The sequence below is a fragment of the Colletotrichum gloeosporioides genome, assembly GCF_011800055.1.
Source record: "Colletotrichum gloeosporioides strain Lc1 chromosome Unknown consensus_108, whole genome shotgun sequence".
NCBI classification, from domain to species: domain Eukaryota; kingdom Fungi; phylum Ascomycota; class Sordariomycetes; order Glomerellales; family Glomerellaceae; genus Colletotrichum; species Colletotrichum gloeosporioides.
This window is the reverse complement of record NW_025544753.1, coordinates 37,760-50,727: the sequence shown is the minus strand read 5'-3', so window position 1 is coordinate 50,727 and position 12,968 is coordinate 37,760. Positions and strand designations below refer to the sequence as shown.

Here is a 12,968-nt window from a genome sequence, read left to right as displayed (position 1 = left end):
ACCTCCACATTCTGTCCGCGTGGCCTCCACAATATGCTTACTGCGTAGGTACGTACCTACCCTACCTAGGTAGGTAAGGTACCATAGGTAAGGTAGTACACCCAACCACACTGCGGTTTTGGCATTCCATCTGTTAGAGTCTGTCCAATCCGAGGCGCCCGTTTCTTCTCCGCCTCCACACTCACCTCCGCACCCCTCGCGGGCCTCTCCGCTTCGCTTCCCCTCCCCCGAATTCCCTCCCCCATCCACCTTTCCCTCGCCGCCATTCCATTCCCTGTCCTGTCCGTCTGAGGCAGTCTGTCCACTGCTGCGGTCCCGGGTTGTCACATCATTTTCTTCTGTTCGGCCTGCGGCACGTGTGGGACGAAAAACAAAAATACCCCGAGCCTCCTCTTGCCCTCCGCCAGCCTCCTGTTCCTGTGCCCTTTTTTTCCCACCCTCTGCTCAACATTACCCCGAGCTTCCCAAGCTTCTACCGAAGTTCGCGTTGCGAATCGCACAAACGCCTGCAACTCCAGCGAACTCGCCGCCCTCGCTGCGCGCGTCGTACCCAACCACGCATCTTACCTTGCCTTGCCTTGCACCCGCGCACCCGACGACTGCCTTGCGCTGCGTCGCGTCGCCCATCCGACCCGCGCACCTGAGGATGCAGCACAATGGCGGACACGCTCTCAGCAGCCGGTCACCGCCTGCAGCCAACACCACCACCAAGTCCCTCCAGAGTCAGAACCAGAACCAGTCGCAGACCCAATTCCAGAGCCAGTCCCTGAACGACCAGGACTCTGACGACGGCAACCAGCTGCATAGTGCTGATGAAAACGATCTCGACCAGGACGATCAGGATGTTACCCGTCTTGGGAAGCGCAAGAGACCCATATCTGTCTCGTAAGTCATTCACTGTTCTGTTCCGTTCCATTCCCCTTGCCCGTCCACTTGCTTCTCCTTCCGTCCTGTCTCCATTCTATCCCTATCCCGATCCCGTCACTGCCCAACAACAACCTTGCTTAGGTTGGCCGTCCCGGACTCGCTCTGCTCCGTCCTTCCTGCCCTACCTTTACTGTGCTTTGTCTTTGTTTAAACCAAGTCAGAGCCTTGCCTGTTTTCTGAATACCTTTCTCGCCTCTCTGTCTGATATCCCCCCCCCCACACACCGCGCCGCCTCATTCCTGCTCTTACCCGCCTGCTTGTCTCTGATATGTCCCTTGTTCTTGGCCGTCCCCGTTTTCCCCATGTCACCATCTCCAGAGCATGTGCCTTCCGAGCAAAATACCGAAGCTAACAACCCAATTCCAAGGTGCGAGCTGTGCAAGCAAAGAAAGGTACCGTTGCGTCCACTTCAGCTTCCTTTTCCGCTCCCCTCCATTTCCCCCTGACCCACCTCCACAGTTGCTGTCCCCAGTTTCTTCTCGATCCTCCGTCGTGGTGCTTTCGTTACCACCTTAGTGTTGGCAAGCTCAGAGTGTACACCGCGTTATTCGTTTTGATTTGCGGCCTTATAGGCATCCGTCGGAAGACGCAAGGGCGCTGCAGCTGACCGGCCTCGGCTTTACAGGTAAAATGCGACCGTGGCCAGCCTTCCTGCGGCTGGTGTAGTCGCAATGGTGCTCTTTGCGAATACAAGGAGCGTAAGAAGCCTGGACTTCGCGCAGGCTACGGCCGGGAACTTGAGCAACGCTTGGATAAGCTCGAGGAAATCCTCAGAGCGCATGCCGAGATCCTTCAAGCAACTCTGACCTCCAGCCAACACAATGGCACGGCGCCAAGTATACGGAACAGCAACCCAAGTCTACCCAGTGACCACGGCACTCCACGGGAAGCCGCGAATTTGTTTCGCCCGTCAGAGTCGATCAGGACGCCACAGGCCGAGACTGCCCTCTTCTTGCAAAAGCCGTCCACTTATCCACCCTCAACGCAGTCCATGGAGTTTGGCATGCCTCCCCCGACGCCTTCAATGCATGAATTTCAGGGACAGATGCCCATGAGCAGTATGCCCGCACCTCCGAGCCATGTGACTGCCATGTCCCATCCAAGCAGTGCGGCTCAAGAGTACTACGGCACGAACCAGACGCAACTCCACTCGCCAGACGTTCCAATGGCCCAGAGTCAGACCTCAACTACACCAGATCAAGAGCTTCCACCTTACGACTTGCTCTATGCCCTTGTAGACCTATATTTCAAGCACATCAATACATGGTGCCCGATTCTGCACAGGAAATCGACTCTTGATTCCCTATTCGGACCCTCCACTCTCGAAGAGACCGATCGCATCCTTCTCCACGCCATCGTAGCCACCACCCTGCGCTACTCAACCGATTCGAGACTCACGGAGGACAGCCGGCAGCACTATCATTCCATATCCAAACAAAGAGTCTTGCTGTATGGCATGGAAAATTCTTCGGTCAAGGCTCTCCAAGCGTTGGTGATTCTGGCCCTCGATCTAGTAGGGAGCAGCAATGGCCCGCCAGGGTGGAATATCATGGCTTTGATCACAAGATCGGTCGTGCAACTGGGTTTGGCTGTTGAGAGCACATCCTTCTCAGTCTCGCCCAACTTTACATCAATTTATACACTGAGGGCCATGATTCTCCCGGAGCCAAAGGATTTCATCGAAGAAGAGTCACGACGGCGGCTTTTCTGGATGATATATCTTCTGGACCGCTATGCCACATTGGCAACCGCCTTCGAGTTCGCACTTGATGATAAAGAAATCGACCGCACATTACCTTGCAGAGATGATTTGTGGATCAAGAACCAAAAGGTTGAGACGCGGTGGTTTCGTACGCAAGACCATCCTGAGGATACGAACCCTGAGTATGACATCAATAAGCCGGAGAATCTCGGTGCTTTCTCGTATTACATTGAGATCTTAGCCATCCTCTCCAAGATCCACAAGTTCTTGAAGCAGCCTGTGGATATCAGTGCGTTGAGCGATGTTGAGCAGTGGCAAATGCGGTACAAGGAGTTGGACAACATGCTCACATCGTGGAAATTCGGTCTCCCCGGTGAATACGGCAATATGGCGAAACTATTCCAGCCCGGCAACAAGATGCTCAACTGTGGCTGGGTCATGCTACACGCCACGTACCATACAGCAGTCATCCGACTGCACTCGTCAGCGGCATATCCAACCACCCGGTCTCCTATATTCACCCCCTCTTACAGTGCTTCACAGAGATGCCACGGCGCCGTCGAGAACATAGCCGCACTGGGCGAGTTCGTCGTGAACAATGGCCTGCTGGCGAAGCTGGGTCCCCCTTTCGCATTTACACTCTGGGTGGCCTCTCGTTTGCTTTTAGTCCACGGGTCAACCGTAGAACACAAACTTTCGCCTCAAATTCAGTTTTTCGTGGAAACCCTTCGCGAGATGGGAAGATATTGGCCAGTGGCAGCGCGCTATTGCGGCCTTCTTCAACGCGTCTTGGACGAACACCGCGACAGCGAGCGACAGGGAGACGGCGTCACCCCGAGCTCAGTCAAGATACTAGCTGACATGCGCCGGACGGCTTTTGACCTCGACTTTCTGATTTCGCGGCAGCCTCGTGCGAACGGGGTGCCCAACCACAGCCGCTTACCAAGCGTTACGCCGGCACGAACACCGGCGCCTAATGAGCTCGAGTATTTGGATGTCTTTGACTTCTTCAATGTGCCACGTTTGCCGGTGGGCAATGAGAACATCGCCAGTATCCAGCATGCGGCTGGCGGGCCCAGTGGGCAAAATGGAGCATCATCAGGGGTTGATGCAAACAGCGAGAACGGCGGCTCCAGCGGACCAGCTCCTCCGGGCAACGAATTCAACATTACGAATTTCATGGTGGACGCGAACAGCGACTGGCTCTTTAAGCAGGAGGGAGCTAAGTTTCTCACATGAATCAAACCCGAACATTGGAATTAGGGGGGTGGTTTTCGATTAGCGTGCTGCTATGTGAGTGCTGTTCTGGCAACGTAATGCATGGCCAGGTAATGTTTTTAGTTCTTGCATTAGCCCGATACCTGTCTGGTTTGTGTTTGTGACTCAACCAAGGATGGACTATGCAAGTATGTATGATAATGACGGATCTCACGGTTGTCTTGGACCCTGGGCGACTGGTCTCAGTTCCTACAGCTGTTGAGCTACAACTGTTGAGAAATCGAAGAGCCAGGTATTTGAAGCCAAAGCTTTTGATCGTTTTGAAGTTGTGTTACTATTAGTCTGGGACGCGCGGATGCTGCGTAGTGGAGATTTGGCAACTAAGGATCTGACGGGGTGACAGTCCTATGATACAACAACAAGGTTGCGCCGAGGCATTTGCCAATAAAAAAAAGGGTATATATTCATTATTTGCTTCGTAGCCAACCTTAGTGTCTGCTGAGCATTAGACAGCAAAAGGTTTCCCAGTCCCCCGTCCGAGCCTGACCGATCGCAAGGCGACAATGCCTTATGATGATGCGCCACAACACCGCTGAAAAGATGCATACGATATGTAGAGTAGCAGGATTTATCAGCCACAGCACACACTTGGCTCCTCAATGCCTGGAGCCTTTGGACCTGGCGCTGTTGGTGCGTCGAGGGTGATGCGGCAGACAAGCCAGTCGCACAGGAACTTGCCCAGGCCGGCTCCAATGATGATTGAGATGATGAGGTATCCGTTGTAATACATTGCCAGCAACATGACGATGTAGGCCAGGCCGAAGGTGGCAGCGTGAATTATTGAGCGAATAAATTGTTGCAGGGGGGATGCGCGGAAGACGAGCGTCTGAGGCGCCACGACAGCGGGAGGGTCGCAGCAATTGGTTTCTTTCGGGATGCGAGCTTGGAGCTCAGCAGCGCGTGCTTGGAACTGGCGTTGAATGAGGGCATCGTATTCTTTGCCCAATCTGCGAAAGACTTCGAGGAAAACGGTGAGGAGACCAACGCCGATACAGCTGGCAGCGAACATGCCGGCATTTTTGATCTGCCACGATTCGGCAAGAAAGCCTACCAGCGACAAAGGTCAGCAAGAATTCGTCCAAAGATGTCACAAAATTGCGAGCATGCTTGTATAAGGCAGGCTATGCAATCAGTCCTCATTGGCTGGTTATACGCACAAGCGTCGACTGTGTACCAGTTCCACAACATAGACATCTTACAGTCCGCCGAGGAACTGCTCATGGAGCTGTGATCCATTATGCTCCGAGGTCTGTGGCACTATTATCGTGGCGTGTCGATTCTGATGTTGCAGGAACTTCAACCCCAGAAGGCTGCGATGTTCGATTTCTGAGTGGTAGCAAAGCGCAGTTCGATCGGGGACGGTGGCAGCTCACACGTCTAGCACCGTAGCCAGGAGTCCGGGCCGGGGTGGCTTATTATCTATGCGAAGACGGAAGGCTGGAAAGTTGGAGTGCAGGGTGAGCGAGAGGGTTAAATTGCCCCGCAACGAGAGGAAAGATGCACGGGCGAGTTCGGCAGCACCGCAGACATGCATTGGGTTCGAGCGAACCGAACAGTGGGAAACGCGACCACAAGCTCTGGGTCGTGGGGGGGATCGATCCTGGGAAGGCAAGTGGTGCGCAGGTTTCAAGACGGGCGGGAACAAGGGTCCAGATTTGGGACTGGAGAGTTGACGTGCCTCCAAAGCAAAGAAGTGACTTTATGATTGGTGGCAGAGAAATCAGAGTTGAGGTGGCAGTGACAGGTGCTTTGCCAAGTCGAATTGCCAAGTTGACTTGCCACCGGCCACCGTGAGGTGAGCGCGGAGGGGACCCTCTAACTTGCTCACGCTAAGCCGGTTCCGAGGTCAACTGCGTAAGATACCTCCATATAGTACGGAAAAGGTACCACGAAAAACCGTGGATGGATGCTGGTGGGTACCGTTTCCCGTCGGGCATCCTCTTCAAAGTTGAAAATTCAAACTGCAATTGAAAAATGTAGCGCGATGCACTTGCTCAATCACCATGGGATAATCAGAGCAGAGTGGTAGGGGCAGGAATTTAGCATGGCGCATCTTGGCAGATCCCTTATTGATGCTATCAAGGTGCAAGAAGCAATGCGCTGTGAGCCTCAACTTCTTCTATGGAGAACAACTTGGTGGGGTGGGCCTTGCAACCGCACCTGTTCAGTGTTCCCCATGTCCGTGCCACCCCCGCCCCGGCCTCCTTAGTGGATCAATGCCCCCGGCCCGGGCCCGCTTTCCGGCAGAAACTTGCTCAAAGATGCTCATCTCGAATTGCTCATTCCACGTTTCCTTCACTCCAAGTTCCGTGTCTCTGGATCGGGTCGGCTAACTTCTTGGCTCCCATCTCAAGACCAACAGCGACAGATCAGTGCGTCCTGTGGATTCACCTGCTTCATTACGGTCAGTCCCAAGCCGGATATTGCTTCTTCAGTGTCTCAGTCGATCCTCCGCTAATGCGATTGACATGGCCTCAAGTCTTGCTCAGCGAGGACGCGAGCCCAACCCAATGCTCGGCTTTTTCATCGAAAAACATGGCATTAAGGGTAGAAGAAAAACATGGCATTCGTGCGGGAGTAGTGGCTTGATGGTTGATTTTCTCGTTGTGTGGTTGCATAGTCCGTTTACGCCAATCTGGATGAATAAACCCCGCTGTTGCTCTGCGTCTAACCAGAACCACATGGCTTTCATCCATGGACCTCGCAATGGCCAGACCCTGTCTCTCCCTTCGCCGCGGGCTCAAGCCTGGGTCTGGACCTTAGCCAACTGGCTCGTCATGGCTCTCCCATCCTTGATGATACACAAACTTGCTCAAAAAGAAACTCAACAACCGCCGAAGCGGCCTAGTATGGGGCATCTGGCTATCCAGACAGCTCCGCTTCCCATCCCGAATCGAAACACCGCGGAACCGCCCCAAACCGGAAACATACCAAGACCCTTACATTAACTAACCAACCCCATAAACTCTCTCAAATCCCGCGTCGTCCCGTTTTTCCCATGCAGAGGATGTGACGATACTTACCTAGTTCCGTTGCCACATCGTCCTCTAGGCCTTAAGAGAAATGCGTCGCCGGACGTCGCTGTCTGATCCACCATCATCTCAAAGTCTCTCGTCCCAGAACGACCAACAGGTCCCGTATTAGGTTTTTCCCACGCCACGACCATCATCGGCAATACAGCATAGTCCTCGCTCGATTATCGTCATCCTATTTCCTCACTGTCTCGCCATCAAGCCTTCTTCCCTCGGCAATACTTCGCGACGGCAGAGCGACACACGAACGGCCTCGTTCTTTATGCAATCCTCCATTGCGCTGCAAGTCAACCTACGTAGACGGCGCTGAGCGCTGACGTCTCGCAAGCTTGCCCCCATTTCAGGCGCCGACCTATCGACAAGCTAGGCGTCTCTCACAGAATGGACTCTCATCTTAGGAGCCAGTTGGCAGCTCGTCATATTCAGAACCTCAGCGAAGCCTCGTCCTTAGAGCCTCATTGGGGTTATGCAGACCGAGCTGTCCCCTGTACCAACGATGCTGGATCATGCGCATATCTCGATCTTGTTTACGGCTCTCACGACCGGGGTATGTTATACGTTGGTATTCTATGGATCATCATTGGCGGCATTCTTTTGATCTGGGCCATTGGAAGACGGGCTATTCCATCCCTTTCCGAGGAAGACGTCCTTCGTGCTGCCCTCTTAGAAGACACCCGCGCGAGCAAGAGCTTCGTCAACCGCCTCCGCCAAGCTACCTCGTCTGCGGTCAACCGCTATCTCCTTCCCGACTGTGTCCGACCCATCTTTGGACGCACCACGCGTCTTCAGGTATTAATCCTGACCGTATTGGCTGGTTACCTTCTGGTTTTCTCCTTCGTCGGCATGATCTATACCACTTGGGTCACGCCCGTCAAGAAAATGCCAGGGGTCTACAACACTCGAACTACTCTCGGCCCCTGGTCTGATCGTCTCGGAATCCTTGCCTACGCTCTCACGCCCTTGACCGTCCTCTTTGCTACCAGAGAGTCGATTCTCTCTCTCCTCACCGGAGTCCCCTACCAGAACTTCAACTTCCTTCACCGCTGGCTAGGATACATTATCGTTATTCAGTCAAGTCTGCATACTATCGCGTGGTTAGTGGTCGAAGTTCGACTGTACCAGCCTCAACCGTCAGTCGCGAATGAGTGGATCTCCCAGCTATATATGATCTGGGGCTGCATCGCCCTGTTCTTCCTCATGGCACTCTACGTCCTAAGTCTGCCTCCGGTTATTCGCCTGACGGGATATGAGTTCTTCCGGAAGTCTCACTATGTTCTTGCAATGCTCTACATTGGAGCTTGTATCGGTCACTGGAAGAACCTCGAGTGCTTTATGATTCCGTCCCTCGTTCTTTGGTTCCTGGATCGCGCTGCCCGTGGTATCAGAACGGCTCTACTACACCATAACTTCATCGAGGGCAAGGGCATGGGCTTCTCTGCTGCCCAGACTGCCTTGACGATTTTCCCGGACGCGGAGGACGGCGATGTCGTCCGTCTCGACTTCGAACATCCCCATGACGCGTGGCATATCGGTCAGCACTTCTATCTGTGTTTCCCCGAAAGCAGTATTTGGCAGTCCCACCCGTTCACTCCCCTTAACGCGCCCCTGACGGTGAACGGAAAGACGAAGCACTCGTACATTTTCCGTGCCAAGGGCGGCGAGACCAGAAAAGTGGCCGAGATCGCCGCACGAAAGCTCGCCGCCCTCTCCGGCGACAAGGGACATACTGCGCCCACGACGCCAGTGATACTGACGGGGCCATACGGAGACCCAATCATTCGAAATATTACCTCGGATGTCAACATTCTCTGCGTTGCTGGTGGTACTGGAGTGACGTACGTTCTTCCGGCTTTGATAAGCCTCAAGAGGCACTCGGCGAATTCTCGGAAGCTTGAGCTTGTCTGGGTCGTCAGACACATGAGCGACGTTGCTTGGATCAAACCCGAGCTTGATGCTCTAGAGACAAGCGATGGTCCAAAGGTGGTTATCCGCATCTTTGCAACGCGCGATGCTCGCAGTCTACCCCCGAGCCGATCTAGCAAGGCCATTGAGGCTTCTGAATCCGGATCTACGTCGGAAGATGCAGCTGGTTCCGATGAGAAGCAGGCTCAAGTATCGTCACTCGTTGTTACGGAGACGGCGAGCGGCGAAGCCTCTGGGCATCCCCAGCTAGACACTATTGTTCGGAACTTCGTGGATAATACTGTCTCTGGGAGAACGGCCGTATTTGCCAGTGGTCCTGGTGGTTTGATGTCCGACATGCGCGTTGCAGTCTCGAAGTGCAATTCAGTGAGTAGGGTATGGAGAGGAGAGGAGCGGTATAATGTGACCCTTATCCATGACGAGCGTATGGAAAGGTGATGATTGACAGTTACTTGCTTGGGTTTCCTGCGGCTTTCATTGTTGTCCAAATTCCTCAATCTTGATACCATTTTTCATAACTAGAAGTACTTAGACCAGTGCAACATACCCAAAAGTGTTCGTACAGTACTATTACGTGGCACTTGCTTCGACTTCTTTCATTCTTATTCGATCTCTCAGCCAGCACATTCTGTGCCTGTCTCTGGGTACGGCTTACAATGAAGTCGTCTTCCTCATTTTTTTTATTTTTATTTTTTTTTTTTGATAGGGAGCTTAGCAGATACTAGACATTACGTACATTTGCATAGCAAGGGTTAGGCATAAATGGGGCGCATCGCAGTCAGGGCATCGGCCAAATACAAGCGGCACGGAGATTTTAACGACGTGCCTCCCTCCATCTATGTCTTCTTGAGAATGGTATTGCTTGGATAGCGCCGCTGTCGAGGGTGCCATCAATCTGGCTGTCTGCACTTAAGCGTTCACAGCATGGCTTAGAGGCCCTTCCAGATCGTTGCTCGGAATCATGGCCGTTCCACAAAGGAACATGCATATCGTGATGAATGTAGGCTGACGCAATTGTCTGATGATGACCATGGATGAAATGGCAATTTATTGGAGACACTCGTAGTGATTCAATAGAATACTCCTCGCTGCTCTATGAGTGCAGTGCTGCGTCAAACCAGAAAGGAGGAGGGCGCGTTTGGAGACTATGAGTTTGCGCGAAAGATATGGGTGGACTTTTAATTGAACATGTTACGATATACTACCTCTGTGCAAGGGTCAGTGTGCACATAAGAGGGGGCTTGTTCCATGTGTTGAAAGCCTTCACGTGTTTCAAATCCCCATCTGCGTCCCACATGTCTTCTTCTCCCAAGGGAACAGGCACGCGCTGGATATCGTAGTGCCACAGCAACTTCGCGAGTATCAGTCTTAGCTCCAGATAGCTCAGATGTCTGCCAATGCATCCTCGTGGGCCGAGAGAAAATGGCTGACTGGATTCCTTGTTCTCTCTAGCAAAAGCAGATTCTATCCATCTCTCCGGAACGAAGTCATCGGGGTGGGAGAAGTTGCAGGGCGAGTGAGTCGCTGCCCAGCTGTATACAGATACCGTAGTTCCGCCAGGAAGGAATTGGTTGGCAACGGTGTCTCCGTGCTCCGGCACAGTACGCGTGAGACCCGTCGGCACAGGTGGAAAGATGCGCAACGCCTCGTCAATACACGCATTCATGTAAGGAAGTTCCTGGAGGTCCAGGAACTTCATGTCTTCGGCAGATGCAAAATTGAATCGTATCTCTTCCGTGAGTCTCTTATACGCGTGTGGGGTGCGCATAAGCCACATCGTCAGGCCCGAGAGAAGAGAAGCTGTGGTCTCGGAACCAGCAACTATGAACAGGGCGCTGTTGAGGATGATCTCGTCCTGGCTGACTCCACCCTTTTCGTTCTGGCGGAGAATGTAATACAGAAAATCTCGGTGCTCTCTCCGGAGGCCCTCGTCAATTCGCCTACCATTATGGTCAGCAGTTACAGTGGCAGGTGTCTGGGAAATCCCGTACTTGAGGCACTTTTCTCTGCTCAGCTCCAAATGACGGAACCTTTTCTCTCTGAGATCACTTGGAATGAGATTAACAAGTACCTTCTGCAGAAGACTCCCAGTCTTGAACATTCGCCTCGTAGCCTGCTCGTACGCCCCAGCCTTGATGGTCTGTGTAATGAGGGATACCCATGAATGGAAGACACCGTCTTTGAGACACCCGAATGGTTCGCCGAAAGCCATGTCACCTATGATATCGAACGTTGTGAAGTCTTGAACGAACGTGATTAGACGGGATTTTCCATGGAATTAATTGATGAAAACTCACTGAACCAGTCGCAAATATTGATCGCCGTGTGGCTGGCAGAGAACGGTCTCAGCTTATCGACGAAGAGATTTACATAGCCGCGGATGATGCTCTCTTGCTCCAGTAATGCCTTCTGGCTGAAGGCGTGCGAGAGCGCTCGCCTTTGGCGGGTATGGTTTGCATCATCAGCCATGGTCAATGTTGTAGATCCCGGTATGTCCTGCACGGATCCGACGCTGTGAACTTGATTAGCGCACGCGTCCGGCATCAGCCTTTCCCACATAGGTCAACGTCAATCTCACTGGATAGCTACCGAGTGTTAGTTTTCCAATTTTCTAGGTTCTGGATGAATGTGGTGCCTCAACTTGACGTACGGTCTTTATGAAATTGGTGGTGACCTTGGCGGTGGCCGTATATGTCCTTCCAAGCTTGTGGCTCGGTAAACGAAAGCTCATTTGGCATGATTCGGACGATTGGGCCTATGAATTGTCAAGACTGGTTCCCATGATCATGCAGGTACAAAATTGACCATATTTCAGATGCAACTGGTGGACATCGAATGGCCATCGTCCACGGAAAAGCCCCCAGATGCTGTATACCTATACCCAGATCAATCTGAAGGTCTCGGGACTGCGTTTGAGACTACCTACTGGTGAGATTCTCGCCAACAAGGGACCCGGATATCTAGCAAGAGGGTGAATGAAGACATTGTAAATGCATGCCCAAGCAGTATACAAAATGACCTGCCACAATTAGGCGTCGGCGACAACGTGAGATAGCTGACTGCTTACGATGGAAATGGCAGTGCAGCAGGCCCAAGTCAGTCCTGGAAGGATATCCATAACGGGGATTGCAGAACGACGGCATCAAACACAATTCAATCGCTGATGTATGCTGCGAGGGGGGATGATCTCAATTCAAGCGGGATTGTGCGAAAAGGGAGATGGTGCTCATAAGATCCAACAAAGAAACGCCATTTCAAATCTGTAAACGATTTTGACATCGCGGCGTCTTGAGCTGATATATGCTCAACGGATATCATCAGGCAGTGTGCGACTAGAGCAGACTGATGAAAACTGGACCTGGGTGGAGGTGTGAGGGGAAATGCTTATCCGACGTGGAACTTATCAGGTTATAGGGGTTAAAGTAGCGATTCTTAGCTACTAAGAGTAGCTTAAATAAAATAGAGAATCTATTTAGTGAGAATAATAAGCCCTATAAAAACTATATATAGAGTTTTTACTTATTCTTAGGGATATATATATAAGATATCTAATTTAATTTATTAATTAATAATTTAATTATATTAATTAATATACTAATAAGCTGTTTTAGTATTAAGAATAACCTATAAGTATATAATAATATTTCTAAATAGTAAAAAGATTTTTTAAAGAGTGTAAAGAACTTAGTTCTTTAAATTAATTAAGTTTAAGTTTTTATTACTTTTATTTAATATAATATACTATAAATCTTAAAGAATTCTTAAGAAATATAATTTATTAGTTTATTAATTTATTAATTTATTAATTTATTAAAAGTCTTACTAGTTAGGCTATTTCTTCTAGCTAATTAGGCTATTTCTTCTAGCTAATTAGGCTATATTTTACTCTTTAGACTAATTAGATTACTTCTTATTACTATATCTTCTAACTATTACTACTATAATAGCTATACTTATAATTAATTAAGATATTTTAAACCTTATAAAAAGTAATATTAATAGTATAAGAGGTTAAATTTATAAAATAGAGAAGCTTAAGAATAGCTTAATTATTAGAGGTTAAAAAGTCTATAAGTTTAAAGTATAAAGCCTTCTATAAGGTAATA

At 50.9% G+C, this 12,968-nt stretch overlaps 4 protein-coding genes and 1 pseudogene across 5 annotated transcripts; 2 read left to right on the top strand and 3 right to left on the bottom strand.

The window, feature by feature from the left end:
* Positions 1-646: 646 nt before the first annotated feature.
* GCG54_00011848 (uncharacterized protein) lies at positions 647-3,868 on the top strand (the record flags this gene model as incomplete). Its single annotated transcript, XM_045411739.1, has 2 exons — positions 647-885; positions 1,594-3,868. 2 exons carry the CDS (start codon positions 647-649, stop codon positions 3,866-3,868), a joined length of 2,514 nt encoding a protein of 837 aa, XP_045256922.1.
* Positions 3,869-4,478: 610 nt separating this feature from the next.
* Positions 4,479-5,155, bottom strand: GCG54_00011847 (Copper transport protein CTR3; the record flags this gene model as incomplete). Its single annotated transcript, XM_045411738.1, has 2 exons — positions 4,479-4,954; positions 5,065-5,155. Coding segments are annotated over 2 exons (567 nt in total), but the record flags the coding sequence as incomplete, so codon positions are not given.
* Positions 5,156-7,320: 2,165 nt separating this feature from the next.
* Positions 7,321-9,300, top strand: GCG54_00011846 (Ferric reductase transmembrane component 6; the record flags this gene model as incomplete). The annotated part of the gene is made up of 1 exon (XM_045411737.1): positions 7,321-9,300. One exon carries the CDS (start codon positions 7,321-7,323, stop codon positions 9,298-9,300), a length of 1,980 nt encoding a protein of 659 aa, XP_045256920.1.
* A 763-nt stretch (positions 9,301-10,063) lies between these two features.
* Positions 10,064-11,600, bottom strand: GCG54_00011845 (Cytochrome P450 monooxygenase aclL; the record flags this gene model as incomplete). The annotated part of the gene is made up of 4 exons (XM_045411736.1): positions 10,064-10,802; positions 10,854-11,103; positions 11,160-11,381; positions 11,513-11,600. 4 exons carry the CDS (start codon positions 11,598-11,600, stop codon positions 10,064-10,066), a joined length of 1,299 nt encoding a protein of 432 aa, XP_045256919.1.
* Positions 11,601-11,617: 17 nt separating this feature from the next.
* Positions 11,618-11,980, bottom strand: GCG54_00011844 (annotated as a pseudogene). Its single transcript has 2 exons — positions 11,930-11,980; positions 11,618-11,881 (listed from the first exon to the last, which is right to left on the bottom strand). Coding segments are annotated over exons 1-2 (315 nt in total).
* Positions 11,981-12,968: the final 988 nt, after the last annotated feature.